General features: G+C 42.5%; 1 protein-coding gene across 10 annotated transcripts in view; it reads left to right on the plus strand.

Moving 5' to 3' along the window:
- The window catches only part of TCF4 (transcription factor 4), a 374657-nt gene that overhangs the window by 176467 nt on the left and 182658 nt on the right, over positions 1-15532 (plus strand). For all 10 annotated transcript variants that reach the window (XM_044276370.1, XM_044276361.1, XM_044276362.1 and 7 more), the window contains one exon: positions 2774-2838. In XM_044276370.1, coding sequence (XP_044132305.1) covers positions 2774-2838 — 65 coding nt within the window. The remainder of the gene's footprint in view (positions 1-2773; positions 2839-15532) is intronic.

A 15532-nucleotide genomic window follows, 5' to 3' on the forward strand; every position in this document is an offset into this window, starting at 1 on the left:
TATCCTGACCATCATCATATACTTCATCCTGTACTTCATCCTGTGCATCAGCCTGTACTTCATCCTGTGCATCAGCCTGTACTTCATCCTGTGCATCATCATATACTTCATCCTGAGCATTATCATATACTTCATCCTGTGCATCAGCCTGTACTTCATCCTGTGCATCATCATATACTTCATCCTGTGCATCAGCCTGTACTTCATCCTGTGCATCATCATATACTTCATCCTGAGCATTATCATATACTTCATCCTGTGCATCAGCCTGTATTTCATCCTGTGCACCAGCCTGAGCATCATCATATACTTCATCCTGTACTTCATCCTGGGCATCATCATATACCTCATTCTGTGCATCAGCATGTACTTCATCCTGAGCATCATCCTGTACTTCATCCCGAGCATCATCCTGTACTTCATCCCGAGCATCATCCTGTACTTCATCCCGAGCATCATCATATACCTCATTCTGTGCATCAGCATGTACTTCATCCTGAGCATCATCCTGTACTTCATCCCGAGCATCATCCTGTACTTCATCCCGAGCATCATCATATACTTCATTCTGTGCATCATCATATACTTCATTCTGTGCATCATCATATACTTCATCTTGAGAATCATTCTGTGCATCAGCCTGTACTTCCTCCTGTGCATCATCTTGCACTTCATTCTGAGCATCACCCTGAGCATCATCTTGTACTTCACCCTGAGCATCATCCTGTACTTTCACCTGTGTATTATTCTGTACTTCATCCTGAGCATCACCCTGTACTTCCTGAATTTCATCCTGTGCATCATCCTGTGTTTAATCCTGTGCTTGATCTTGCCCATATTCCTGTGCTTCATCCTGTGCATCATCAAACATGGTGGATCAGTGTTGCCTTGCAGTGTTGAGTTCAGGGGCAGCCTTTGCCTGGTGTTTGCATGTTCACCCTGTGTTTATGGGGAGGCAATTCCAGTTTCTCTCCCAAAAAAGTACTGATGAATGATGGCAATCTCTGTACATCACTGCAGAATATGTTGGCACTATGTAAATGGATAAAACAGAATAGGGCAGCATGCTTCATCTGTCGTGATAATCATCCCTGTTTTAGGGGGTGGTAAGCTGGGCAATTTCCTATGGCCTAGGTTTTGTAGGGGTCCTCAAGCAATAGAGCAAAAACACATCAGATTGTCCACTTAGGCAGTATATTCAAGCAGATTTGGGCATGTATTCTGCAGTCAAATCCACAACCCATTGTTTGCAGTGGGAATCCTGTGGATAGGTGATAAGCTGTGATCATTGGACAACCCCTTTAAAGGGGTTGTGTCATCATGGACAATGGGGTTATATCGCCAGGATATGCCCCCATTGTCCTATTGGTGCGGGTCCCACCGGTGGGACCCACACTTATATCGAGACCGGAGCCCTGCAAGGGTGTTGCATGGAGGACTCTGGTCCGGCCACCACTAAGGCTGGGTTCACACCTGAGCGTTTCTCAAACGCGCGTTTTACGCGCGTTTTTGTCGCACGTTTTTATGCGCGTTTTTTGTAATAGTAAACGCGCGTTTGACGCGCGTTTGTGTGATTGACTGCAGTGTCCTATGGCCACAAACGCGCGTCAAAACGCCCCAAAGAAGCTCAAGTACTTGATTATGCGTCGGGCGTTTTACAGCGCGATCGTACGCGCTGTAAAACGCCCAGGTGAGAACCATTCCCATAGGGAAGCATTGGTTTTCATGTGTTGAGCGTTTTACAGCGCGTTTGAACGCGCTGTAAAACGCTCAGGTGTGAACCCAGGGTAAGTCGGCTCCCCATAGAAGAGAATGGGAGCGTACCGTGCATGCGCGGCCCCCGCTCCCATTAATCTCTATGGGGCCGACGGAAATTGCCGAGCCAGCGCTCGGCTATTTTCACCGGCCCCATAGAAAATGAATGGGGGGCTGCTGCGCAGGCGCAGTGCGCCCTACTTCACTTGCGGGGCTCCGTTCTCGATAGAGGTGCGGGTTCCAGCGGTGGGATCCGCACCTATAAGACAATGGGGGCATATCCTAGCGATATGCCCCCATTTTCCATGATGAGACAACCCCTTTAATCACAGCCCTACCGTCTGCTTTGTATTGTTCTATAACGCAGCATTCCGTGGCGTCTAGATGTAGTACTGATTACTGTATGGGAGTATCATTTTGTGGCATCGTATGGCGCCATTGAATACTGAATTGCAGTTTCACTTGGGTGTTGAATTTCCAAATTCTATATACGGCAGTATTATGTGTGCACTATATGGCGGTATTATTTTCATACTGTACAACGCTATTTTTAATGCATTTTACACCACTATTATCACACAAGCAATTTTTTTTAAATGTAATTACTGTATACTTTATAAGCCATACGGAAAAACGGAACGAAACCGGAAACACTACTGAAACCAAAAAACTGATCCGTTAAAAACACTGAAAAAGCCATACAGTCGTGTGAACGAGCCCTTAATCACCTTGGTCAGTGGTGGATCCTGGGTTATCTGCCTCTATCCTCACAACACAGATGTTGCCTTCCACTGTAGTGCTGCCCTCTGGTGATAAGGAGGGCCCGCCATCAATCCTATTACAACAGTATGTAACACTGTAGGGCCACTGAATAGCATTTATATATACTGTATATAATTTCCACATTCTGCTATGTTAACCACACGCTCTTCAGCATAGTGCATATGGAACTGGTAACAGAATGTAAGCATGAAATAACTGGCGTCATGGACTGACATGTAGCTTCTTCTATTGACAGATAAATCAGACAGGACTTCATATACGTGTTTCGGGAGAGACTCAGAGATACAGGGCTGCCATCAGGTAAGAGATCACTTTCTACAAATCCCGCTATATGGTGGCCGTGCATTACTGTGCTGTTTCCAGTCATGTACACACACGTGATGCTCTTCTTTACAAATGTATGTGAGTGCACTCACTGTCAATAAGTATCCGCACCCATGTAGCAACATGAACCAGGGTGGACTTTGCAATGGTAGAGCTGGATCACCGCTCTATCACTTCTCAGGTGGCTCCAAGTACAGCGCTTGGCTATCTCTTCTGTCCGTCCCACAGAAGTCCACTGAGTGGTGGTTATTCATGCGCACCGCACCCCAAAAACATAGGAGGCTTGGCGATCCCGTTCTCCTAATTGGTGGGGATCACCTATGTAGTGGCCACAATGGATGGAGAGTTGGCCGTGCATGCCTGGCGCTGTCCATTCACTTCTAAAGGGGCTGCGTGTTTAATATTGATATCCACATAGATGATCTGTGGGGGTCAACCTCCCACCTAACAGCTGTTTGAAGAGGCCGTGGTACCGAACACAGAGCCGTCCGTTGAATAGCGGTTGTGTTTGGTATTGCCACCCAGGCCCATTCACTTCTCTTGTGACCGATGTACGTGACATCACTGGCTTTGGGATAGGCTGCAGAGCTCACTGGAGTGCAGCAGCCTCTTCAAACAGCTGATCAGTGGTGGTGCCTGGAGTCGGACCGGCACCGATCTGATATCGATGACCTTTCCTCACGGTAGGCCATCAATTTTAAAACACCAGGGCAACCCCTTTAAGCAAAACAGGACATTCTCATAATGGTCCATTCACACGTCCGCGAGTGTTTTGCGGTCCGCAAACTGCGGATCTGCAAAACACGGACACCGGCCATGTGCGTTCCGCATTTTGCGTACCGCACATGGCTGGCACTATAATGGAAATGCCTTTTCTTGTCCGTGTGCTGTCCGCATCTTTTGCGGCCCCGTTGAAAATGAATGGGTCCGCACCCGTTCCGCAAAATTGCAACGCAACGCAACCGCAGACATAACTGACTGAAATTGCGTGCGCACTCACGTGGGTTTCCCGCAATGCACCCGCAACGCATCTGGACGCCCGTGTGAAAGGGGCCTTAGATCTGATGCCCCTTTTTCCAGAAGCCTCACAGCAATCGCATGATTTGACTATATGGTTTGTAAGTCGCGGCCTTGGTAGCCACATGCGGGCTGCCATCTTTAGTAAGGTAGACTCACCCGTCCGGCGATGCACAGGTAAGCCCTTACCTGTGCCTGGGCCGGGAGCCAGTCTGAAATCAAATGCAGACTCCGGGAGCAGGCAGTTCCGAGAACAGCCGCCGGGGGCCTTCATCGGGCTGTTCTCGGAACTGCCTGCTCCCGGTGACTGCATTTGATTTTAAACCGGCTCCCGACACTATTTGACTGCCTTCCCAGCAGGGGGCAGTACACATAAAAAAAAACATTATCCTTCCCAAGAATTGGGTCTTCTAGAAACACCCATTGTCTTTGCCTTGCATATCAGGCATAATATACTCTATAGCAGGGGTCAGCACTCCAGCTGCTGTGAAACTACAATGTCCAGCATGCTCCATTCATTTCTATGTGTGGTTCTGAGAAGAGCAGAGTAAGTATGCATGCTGGGAGTTGTAGTTTCACATAACAGCTAAAGTGCCGGACGTTGCCTACCTCTGCTGTACACAAACAGATCAAATGGGGACAGTTCCCGTTTAAAGGACTAGGGCAGGCATGCTCAACCTGCGGCCCTCCTGCTGTTGCAAAACTACAACTCCCAGAATGCCCGAACAGACTTCAGCTATCAGCCTACAGCAGGGCATTGTGGGAGTTGTAGATTTACAACAGCTGGAGGGCCGCAGGTTGAGCATCCCTGGACTAGGGGAACCTTGTCTGGGCCAAACAATGAATTCCAAAGCAAATAAAAATCCAAATCGGTCAAATGGCGCATCTTCAGTTTTGTATGACGAAGGCCATGTAGTAAAAGGATAAAAATGTCTGCGGAAAACTGATTTGTTGTTCTTTTTTTTTGTCTTTCAATTGTTTTTGGCTTAATGTCAAGGCCAACAGGCTCAATGCAGAACCCTCTCGAGGGATGTATGCATCAGCCTGAAAAACTAAGAATATTTTCATGAAACTGTAAAATGTCAAAGCCGCGGCTCCGCTCCCCGGGCCCCGCTCTCTCGCTGTAGTGGAAGTTCTGTTTGCTTGTGTGTTTACATGCTCGTAACTCTTTGTCGCAACTCATCCTACATCATTTCGAGACAATGACACTATTAAAATATGTTGTTTTTTATGGGTTTTTATGCTTTTTTTTTTTTTTTGCTTTGATTTGGCAGTTGCACACGAGTGTTATGTTGTTTGTCCCCATTTATGAAAATACTACCCACATGCACATGTTTGGCAGTGATGTGGAACATAAGCTATTATCAAAATACCTCATTGTATGTAGTTTATTGAGGAGAAGAAGAATGAAGGCATAAAGGAATACAATCCTTCCGAGTGTTTCGACGTTTGAGAGAGTATACAAATGTCAATTACTGCAGAAAACCTAACGCAACGGGAAAACATGCACTATATACCGGATTATATACTGACCTTGAGGTGCAGATTGGGAGGTTTCATCGGCAGGGGAGGGAAATTGAAAGGAGAAATCAATACATGAAAGCTCTTCTGGAAGGTCCCAGAGATTCCCATAAAAATGGAGCAGATGATCCTGGGTTCATTGGTGGCTCAGTGATGGCAGCGGCGTCCCTGTTGTCCGCACAGTAGTATATCTATGTATGAACCTCAATACTGTGCGAGCAGCAAGGTCAAATCACAGTCCCTGATACCATAATTAGGCTACCAATGCTGTCATGACCGCCCAGGTAACAGGAAGGCTCCTGTCTAGCCAGTTTAAAGGGCACACTGTTATTAATTTGGGGGCTCTATGACTATTATGGAGGCACTGCGACTAGCACTGTTATAAGAGCATTGTCATTGTTATAGAGGCACTATAATGAGGCCACTGTCATTGATATGTGACCATTGTTAGGAGGCCACTGTCATTGATATGACCTGTTACATGTGCGCTTGGCAGCTGAAGGCATCTGTGTTGGTCCCATGTTCATATGTGCCCGCATTACTGAGAAATATGATGTTTTATTAGATGCAAATTAACTTCTAGGAGCAACAGGGGCGTTACCATTACACCTAGAGGCTCAGCTCTCTCTGCAACTGCCGCACCCTCTGCACTGTGATTGATAAGGCCTGGTGTGATGATGTTTCTACTGCCTGGTCCTGTCAATCAAAGTAAAGAGGGCTTGGCAGTTGCAGAGAGAGCTGAGCCTCTAGGTGTAACGGCAACACCCCGGTTGCTCTTAGAGGCTAATTAGCATATTTTAAAACATGTGGGCACATATGGACATGGGACCAACACAGATGCCTTCAGCTGCCAAGCGCACATGGAACAGGTTAGCCAGTGTCATAGGTACAAAACTGCTGACAGATGCCCTTTAAGAGAGAGGTGAGTGCAATGCTACTTTAGGCATAGAACATCTAATTTTGGGTAATAAAATCTTGCAATGAAAAAGGTATTTTGAGTCAGGTTAAAAAGAATGTTACGTCTTTGTAGTAGATTAATTGCAGTATTTCTGGTTAGTTTCCATTTCTGCACATTGTATAAATAGAAGTCAGGTGGTGAGTGGTGACTACGTAAGTGTAGGATCGCCGCGTCACACACAAGTCCTATCAGTAAAATAAATGATTTCTATTTATACACACAACTGGGTGCTACTTCATAAATCCGCACCTTGATTATTTTTACATCATTATCTGTGGTGCCCGACACCCGGTGTGGGAGACAGCAGGAGTGGTGGAAGAAGCCAGATGGTGGTAGTAATCCTCACGGTGGCAATCCCTCCATGGCGCTCTCTGGAGCTGTGCAATTGTGAATGGAGCAGTGCACCCTTTTTTCCATTGGGGTATATCTTGAGGATGTTGCGGTCTCCTGTCTGGTGGTGGTTTGGGGTGCCCTTGATGTCGGGGGATGCTTTGGGGAGCAAGGCAGGAGCCAATGTCAGCCTGAGACAATGCAAGTGCAAGCAATGATGACGCCAGTTCTAACAGATGAACAGCACTTCACTGGCAAATAAGGTTCCTATACGGTACCCACAGTCTTTGGCGTACATGGCGGACTGGTAGATCTTAAACACAATTTTGCAATTTCCATAGATCTTCCAGTTTCACAAGTTGCAAAGATGGTTACCAGGCCATGCTGTTGTCTCTGAGTTAATCTTCCAATACCGCACATTCAGGCTTCCACAAAATACTGGTTAACCCCTTCAGGACCCTGCCATATTTCACTTTAAGGACCAGGCCATTTTTCGCAAATCTGACCAGTGCCACTTTATGTGGTGATAACTTTAAAACGTTTTTACTTATCCAGGCCATTCTAAGATTGTTTTCTCGTCACATATTAATAGTGGTCAAATTTTGTCAAAAAAAATCATTTTTATTTATAAAAAAATATATAAAATTTACCCCCAAATTTGGAAAAATTTGCAAATTTCAATTTCTCTACTTTTATAATAGATAGTAATACCTCCAAAAATAGTTATTACTTTACATTCCCCATATGTCTACTTCATATTTGGATCATTTTGTGAATGCCATTTTATTTTTTGGGGACGTTAGAAGGCTTAGAAGTTCAGAAGCAAATTTTTCAGAAAATTTCCAAAATACACTTTTTAAGGACCAGATCAGGTCTGAAGTCACTTTGTGAGGCTTACATAATAAAAACCACCCAAAAATGACCCCATTTTACCAACTACACCCCTTAAGGTATTTAAAACTGATTTTACAAACTTTGTTAACCTTTTAGGTGTGCCACAAGAATTAATTAATGGAAAATGGAGATTAAATTTCAGAATTTCACTTTTTTGGCAGATTTTCCATTTTAATCAATTTTTTCCAGTTACAAAGCAAGGGTTAACAGCCAAACAAAACTCAATATTTATGTACCTAATTGTGTAGTTTACAGAAACACTCCATATGTGGTCGTAAACTGCTGTACGGGCACACGGCAGGGCGCAGAAGGAAAGGAACGCCATATGGTTTTTTGAGAGCAGATTTCATTGGGATACTTTTAAGCTGCCATGTCCCATTTGAAGCCCCCCTGACTCACCCCTAGAGTAGAAACTCTAATAAAGTGACCCCATTTTAGAAACTACACCCCTCAAGGAATACAAAACTGAATTTACAAACTTTGTTAACCCTTTAGGTGTTCCACAAGAATTCATTGAAAATAGAGATGAACTTTCAGAATTTCACTTTTTTGGCAGATTTTCCATTTTAATCCATTATTTCCTGTTACAAAGCAAGGGTTAACGGCCAAACAAAACTTTATATTTATGGCCCTGATTCTGTAGTTTCCCATAACACCCGGCATTGCGCAGAAGGAAAGGAACACCATATGGTTTTTGGAAAGCAGATTTCACTGGGATAATTTTAAGCTGCCATGTCACATTTGAAGACCGCCTGATGAACCCCTAGAGTAGAAACTCAAAAAAAGTGACCCCATTTTGGAAACTACGGGATAAGGTGGCAGTTTTGTTGGTACTATTTTAGGGTACATAGGATTTTTGGTTGCTCTATATTACACTTTTTGTGAGGCAAGGTAACAAAAAAAAGCTGTTTTGGCACTGTTATTTTTTGTTATTTACAATGTTCATCTGACAGGTTAGATCACGTGGTATTTTTATAGAGCAGGTTCTTATGGATGTGGCGATACCTAATATGTCTACATTTTTTTTAAATTATGTAATGATATCATTTTTGAAACAAAAAAAAACGTTTTAGTGTCTCCATAGTCTGATGAGAGCCATAATTTTTTTAGTTTTTGGGCGATTGTCTTAGGTAGGTTATCGTTTTTGCGGGATAAGATGACGGTTTGATTGGCACTATTTTGAGGTGCATATGACTTTTTGATCGCTTGCTATTACACTTTTTGTGATGAAAGGTGACAAAAAATGACTTTTGACACCGTTTTTATTACATTGTTTTGACGGTATTCAACTGAGGGGTTAGGTCACGTGATATTTTTATAGAGCCGGTCGTTACGGACGTGGCAATACCTAATATGTATACTTTTTTTATTTTTTTATTTAAGTTTTACACAATAATATCATTTTTGAAACAAAAAAAAACATGTTTTAGTGTCTCCATATTCTGAGAGCCATAGTTTTTTCATGTTTTGGGCGATTGTTTTAGGTAGGATATAATTTTTTGCGAGATGAGGCCATGGTTAGTTTGGTACTATTTTGGGGTGCATATGACTTTTTGATCGCTTGCTATTACACTTTTTGTGATGTAAGGTGACAAAAAATGACTTTTGACACCGTTTTTATTACATTGTTTTGACGGTATTCAACTGAGGGGTTAGGTCACGTGATATTTTTATAGAGCCGGTCGTTACGGACGTGGCAATACCTAATATGTATACTTTTTTATTTTTTTATTTAAGTTTTACACAATATTATCATTTTTGAAACAAAAAAAAACATGTTTTAGTGTCTCCATATTCTGAGAGCCATAGTTTTTTCATGTTTTGGGCGATTGTCTTAGGTAGGATATAATTTTTTGCGAGATGAGGCCATGGTTAGATTGGTACTATTTTGGGGTGCATTTGACTTTTTGATCGCTTGCTATTACACTTTTTGTGATGTAAGGTGACAAAAAATGGCTTTTGACACTGTTTTTATATTATTATTTTTTTCAGTATTCCCCTAAGGGGTTAGGTCATGTGGTATTTTTATAGAGCAGGTTGTTATGGACGCGGCAATACCTAATATGTATTTTTAATGTACTTAAGTTTAACACAATAACAGCATTTTTTAAACCAAAAAAAATATGTTTTAGTGTCTCCATATTCTGAGAGACATAGTTTTTATTTTTATTTTTGGGCGACTGTCTTAGGAAGGGGCTAATTTTTTGCGGGATGAGGTGATGGTTAGAATGGTACTATTTTGCTTGGTGTTGCACTTTTAGTGACGTAAGGTGACAAAAAAATTTTTTTTTTAGCAACATTTATTTTATTTTTGGACGGTGTTCATCTGAGGGGTTAGGTCATGTGATATTTTTATAGAGACGGTTTATACGGACGCAGCGATACCTAATTTGTCTACTTTTCTTTTTTTCCCTATCTTTTACAAAAAATTTTACTTTATTTTGGTAAAAGGACGCTTTTTTTATTGAAAGTTTATTTTTTTTGTAAAACTTCATTTTTGAACTTTTTTTTCACTTTATTTTTTGTCCCACTCTGGGACTTCAACTTTTGGGGGTCTGATCCCCTTTACAATGCTTTACAATACTTCTGTATTGTAAAGCATTGGCTGTAAGTGTATTACCAGTGTAATACACTTACAGCCTGCTTGCCTGTGAGATGCAGGGGGATGGATCTCACAGGCTGTCACGGAAGGTAGCCATGATGCCTAAGAAAGAATATAATACATTTACATACAAAGTTAAGTCAATTTGTAAATACATTACATTATCCTGTACTGATCCTGAGTTACATCCTGTATTATACTCCAGAGCTGCACTCACTATTCTGCTGGTGCAGTCACTGTGTACATACATTACATTACTTATCCTATATCGATCCTGAGTTACATCCTGTATTATACTCCAGAGCTGCACTCACTATTCTGCTGGTGCAGTCACTGTGTACATACATTAAATTACTTATCCTGTACTGATCCTGAGTTACATCCTGTATTATACTCCAGAGCTGCACTCACTATTCTGCTGGTGCAGTCACTGTGTACATACATTACATTACTTATCCTATATCGATCCTGAGTTACATCCTGTATTATACTCCAGAGCTGCACTCACTATTCTGCTGGTGCAGTCACTGTGTACATACATTAAATTACTTATCCTGTACTGTTCCTGAGTTACATCCTGTATTATACTCCAGAGCTGCACTCACTATTCTGCTGGTGCAGTCACTGTGTACATACATTACATTACTTATCCTGCACTGATCCTGAGTTACATCCTGTATTATATTTCAGAGCTGCACTCACTATTCTGCTGGTGCAGTCACTGTTTACATACATTTTAGGTTTTTATGAGATGAGGAAAATCAATGTTTGTTTTCCAAAAAGAGTGCTACTCTTAATAGAACTGAGCTGCAATACCAGATACAACCACAGACAGGGGTGGCACTGTTTCTGGGAAAAATAAATCTGACTCCTTTTATTTTTCATAAAAAATCCTTTAAGGATTTTACAATTCACTTTAATCTTCTATACATGAATGAAGGCTTCAGCTTTAATCATGAAAGGATCTCTTTAAATATCCAGTTAATTAGGACTGATATTAGTGCATGGTATTCGGCAGATGCGTTAAGTGTGATAATTGCATTTACTTCCCAGGTGTTCATTAGCTAAGCAAGGTCAAGATGTTTTGTATGTTTCCATGTATTTAGATATGTGTTATCTTTTCACATTTGTTACGTTCTTGGATTTTTCTTTTTGCCGCTTTCTTGTGCAGATCTGTTTGGAGAAGCAAAATAAAGCACCTGGTGATAATGGCGCCAGGCAATATCACACCACCTCTCACCTTGGCACGGCACCGCGCACCTGGAGGTTATGATAACCACTCGCCCTATAGGCGCTGTCACAGGAAGTGCTAATCTAGCCAACTTTTAATTAGAAGTTGGGGAGAACTTTAGAAAATTTTTAAAACTTAGGAGAAACATCTATGAATACCGTTGTTAGGGGTCAACAACTTGAGATCTGAAGCTGACCTGAGCATTTCCACTCGAATATACTGTCTAAACATAGACAGGGGCAAAGCAAGATTTAAAGAGAGTTTCTAAGCAGGTTGGCACCCAAAACAGCAAAACTACCACCTTTACTCACAATTTTGCTCAATTTGCAAACGTTCTATTTGTACGGATGTAGTAGAGTTAACACACACGCTTTATGAGACGTGTTATCTAAACGCGTTAAGCAAACACCTTCAATTGCTTTTCAATGGCTTTTGTTTCAAGATTACGTGAGTACAATACCAAGCATTGATTGTGGGGTGGTTAATGATTTCCTGTTATATCATTGGTGGTCTAGAGTGGCTTAGTGGTTAATATCTAGTACCTTTGGTGGTCTACAGTAGCTTATTGGCTAATACCTAGTATTCCTGGTGGTCTAGAATGGCATAGATGTTAGTACCTAGTATTTGTGGTGGCCTAGAGTGCCATAGTGGTTAGTACCTAGTATCTGTGGTGGTCTATAGTGGCTTAGTGGTAATAGCTAGTATTTCCAGTGGTGTAGAGTGGCTTAGGGGTTAATAGCTAGTATTGGTCTACAGTGCCTTAGTGGTAATAGCTAGTATCTCTGGTGGTCTAGAGTGGCTTAGGGGTTAATACCTAGTATTTCTGGTGGTCTACAGTAGCTTAATGGTTAATACCTAGTATTCCTGGTGGTCTACAGTGGCTTAGTGTTTAATGGCTAGTATTTCCATTGGTCTACAGTGGCTTAGTGGTTAATACCTAGTATTCCTGGTGGACTACAGTGGCATAGGGGTTAGTACATAGTATTTGTGGTGGCCTAGAGTGGCATAGGGGTTAGTACCTAGTATTTGTGTTGGTCTATAGTGGCTTAGTAGTAATAGCTAGTATTTCAAGTGGTGTAGAGTGGCTTAGGGGTTAATACCTAGTATTGGTTTACAGTGCCTTAGTGGTAATATCTAGTATCTCCGGTGGTCTAGAGTGGCTTAGGGGTTAATACCTAGTATTTCTGGTGGTCTATAGTAGCTTAGTGGTTAATACCTTATTTTTTCTGGTGGTCTAGAGTAGCTTAGTGGTTAATACCTAGTATTCCTGGTGGTCTACAGTGGCTTACTGTTTAATGGCTAGTATTTCCCTTGGTCTACAGTGGCTTAGTGGTTAATACCTAGTATTCCTGGTGGTCTAGAGTAGCTTAGGCTACATTAACACTGGCGTTTTGGCTTTCCGTTTGTGAGATCCGTTTAGGGCTCTCACACGCGGTCCAAAATGGTTTCGTTTTGCCCCTAATGCATTCTGAATGGATAAGGATCCGCTCAGAATGCATCCGTTCCGTCACTATTCCGCTCTGGAGGCGGACTGCAGCGTTTTGATGTCTGCTTGACAAAACTTAGCCCTAGACACTGAGCCTGAATACACCCTGTTTAGGCTTTACAACTTTCGCCGTGATTTCTGAGCAATCGCAATTATAATTGGTCAGGGTCAGCGTTAGCAAAGATGAACAATAAAACGTTTGTTTATCATTAATTGTGATGCCGTAAAAATGAATATTGGTTATTGGTGCCACGACTGAAAAATGTTAATACCATTCATAGTGATATTTACAGAAGTTTGCTGCCTAGGGCTGTATGCAAAGGTAAGGCTACTTTCACACTAGCGTTTTCGATTCCGCTATTGAGATCCGTCATAGGGTCTCAATACCAGAAAAAAACTGCTACAGTTTTGTCCCCATTCATTGTCAACCAGAATGCATTCCGTTGCGTTAGGTTGCGCTCCCATCGCGGACAGAATAATGCTGCAACCTGCTTTTTTTTGTCCGCCATGTGGTGCGGAGCGAGACGGATCTGTCCTGACACACAATGTTGGTCAATAGGGACGGATCTGTTTTCTCTGACACAATAGATAACGGATCCGTCATGGCTATAGAAGACATAATACAACCGGATCCGTTCATGACGGATGAATGCGGTTGTATTATGGTAACGGAAGCGTTTTTGCGGATCCAAGACGGATCCGCATAAACGCTAGTGTGAAAGTAGCCTTAGTCTTACCCTTTCGGTGGCTCAGTGGTTAGCACAATTGCCATTGGGAAGTGGGGGGGGGGGTGTTTCAGTTTTCGGCTCAGGCAGCAGAAAGGCTAGGTGCACCCCTGATTAACACCCAGTTTGCTGTTCTTCCTAAGCAAAGTGTCTGGGAACCGAAACTGCATTAAAGTCCAGAATCTGCTTCAGGACCAGACAGCATCAGAACGTTGTTTGTTTGAAGCCGCCATACTGCTTTAGCTATGTCTGCTATGGCCGTACTTCTGCTCCTATGAGTGACAGACAGTTGTCTGGTAGGGCCCAGCCTTCCTCCTTCTCCCACTGCTGACAGATCTTCAAGAAGTTATCCGGCAGCAGCACTAAGGTGAAAATATCAACACAACATTTTCTATGTGAAGTGCCGAACCATCCCTCCTTCTCGACACCCTAGGCACGTGCCCTCATGTGCCTTGCTGCAAATACAGCCCTGCTGGGGTACACTTACCACAGGTTTCAACCTTTGGATCCAGGGTGATGAATGGTATTATTTTTTAACCATTTTCCAGTTTGGTTTAGCAAGGTTATGAGTTAAATAGCTAATATCCTTGGAGGTCTAGAGTGGTTGAAGAGGGTGGCCGAAGAAATACATTAATACCAACCTAGGATAGGTGATAAAAGGATGACTGTTGAGGGTCTGGCTGCTGGGACTTGCACCAAAAATGGAAGTCTCTGTGAGTGGAGAGGTTGTGCACATACAAGACAAGTTCTATTCCTTCTCTTTGACACTTCTCCTTGGTTATGTCCAACAGTCCCATAAAAACGGAGCTGTAGTCAGGCATGCCTATGACCGCTCCATTTAGAAGGCAAATCAGAGACCCCCCCCCCCCTTTCGCATCATCGTGGAGGTCCCATCAGTTAAACCCCCAGAAGGTCATACATTTATCACTCCCTTTAAGTGGTTAGCACGTAATATTACACAACCAACATTATTGTAAATCTGCCTTTAATAATAAATAATACTCACCCTAAGGCCTCAGGAAACCAAGGCCCTGTGCAATGGAATAAAAGTGCCACCATTTGGTACCTCTATACGCCACCGTATTTCGGAGATATTCTCCCAAGAAGCAGTGTATGTGATTGGAGGCATGCCTAGGAAGATTATGTGCCCATAGTTTCTTTGGCTGCTATATTAAGCCTCTGGCTTTCTTTCCTTATAGACACAACAGCCTTGCTTTATATTACCGCTCGGCTACATTATACTTGGGTTGTGCCGCCACACCATCTGAGCACACGTTTGGCTATAGACGAAGGCTAATGCTGAGCAAAAGTAGCTTTTTAATCTGTTTACCTTCTAAATAGCAGAGAGAAGACAAACACTGGTTTGAAGGTCTGGTTAATTTTACTATTGGACCTTTGAATCCCATTTTAGATTGTTCATCCGGACCCCCGATCTGCTGACGGTGTTACTTATCATCCCACAAAACGAAAGGGAACAGTCAGCGCCAAATCCTATTTTACATAAATGAAACTTCACAACGTAATTGAGCTTAAAAAACAAAGAAATGACCCCCTCAGCATGTATTAGACTCCCTTTACTGTAGAGAAGCCAGATGTTAATCACTACTTTTGTGGTACTTTGCTTTTTTTTTTTACTTTTTTTTTCTTATTTCTCACTAACAAAGTTTTTTGAGTAGAATATTATTATAGACATAAGGTAAACATTTTTAACTGACTTGAAGGCGTTGGATAAGAGTGTTTAGGCACTTTAATTTTCCGGTTTAAAATCCCTCTTTTCATACACCCTATTAGGAAATTCAGAGTTAATGGAGAGGGGGGGGGTACTCTGTTCAGGGTCTCCTGTTCTGGAGGACCTGTCCTGTCCTGCATTACATAGACATCACATTGATTTGAATAGGCACTGTGT

This window comes from Bufo gargarizans, chromosome 1 (assembly GCF_014858855.1).
Source record: "Bufo gargarizans isolate SCDJY-AF-19 chromosome 1, ASM1485885v1, whole genome shotgun sequence".
NCBI classification, from domain to species: Eukaryota; Metazoa; Chordata; class Amphibia; order Anura; family Bufonidae; genus Bufo; species Bufo gargarizans.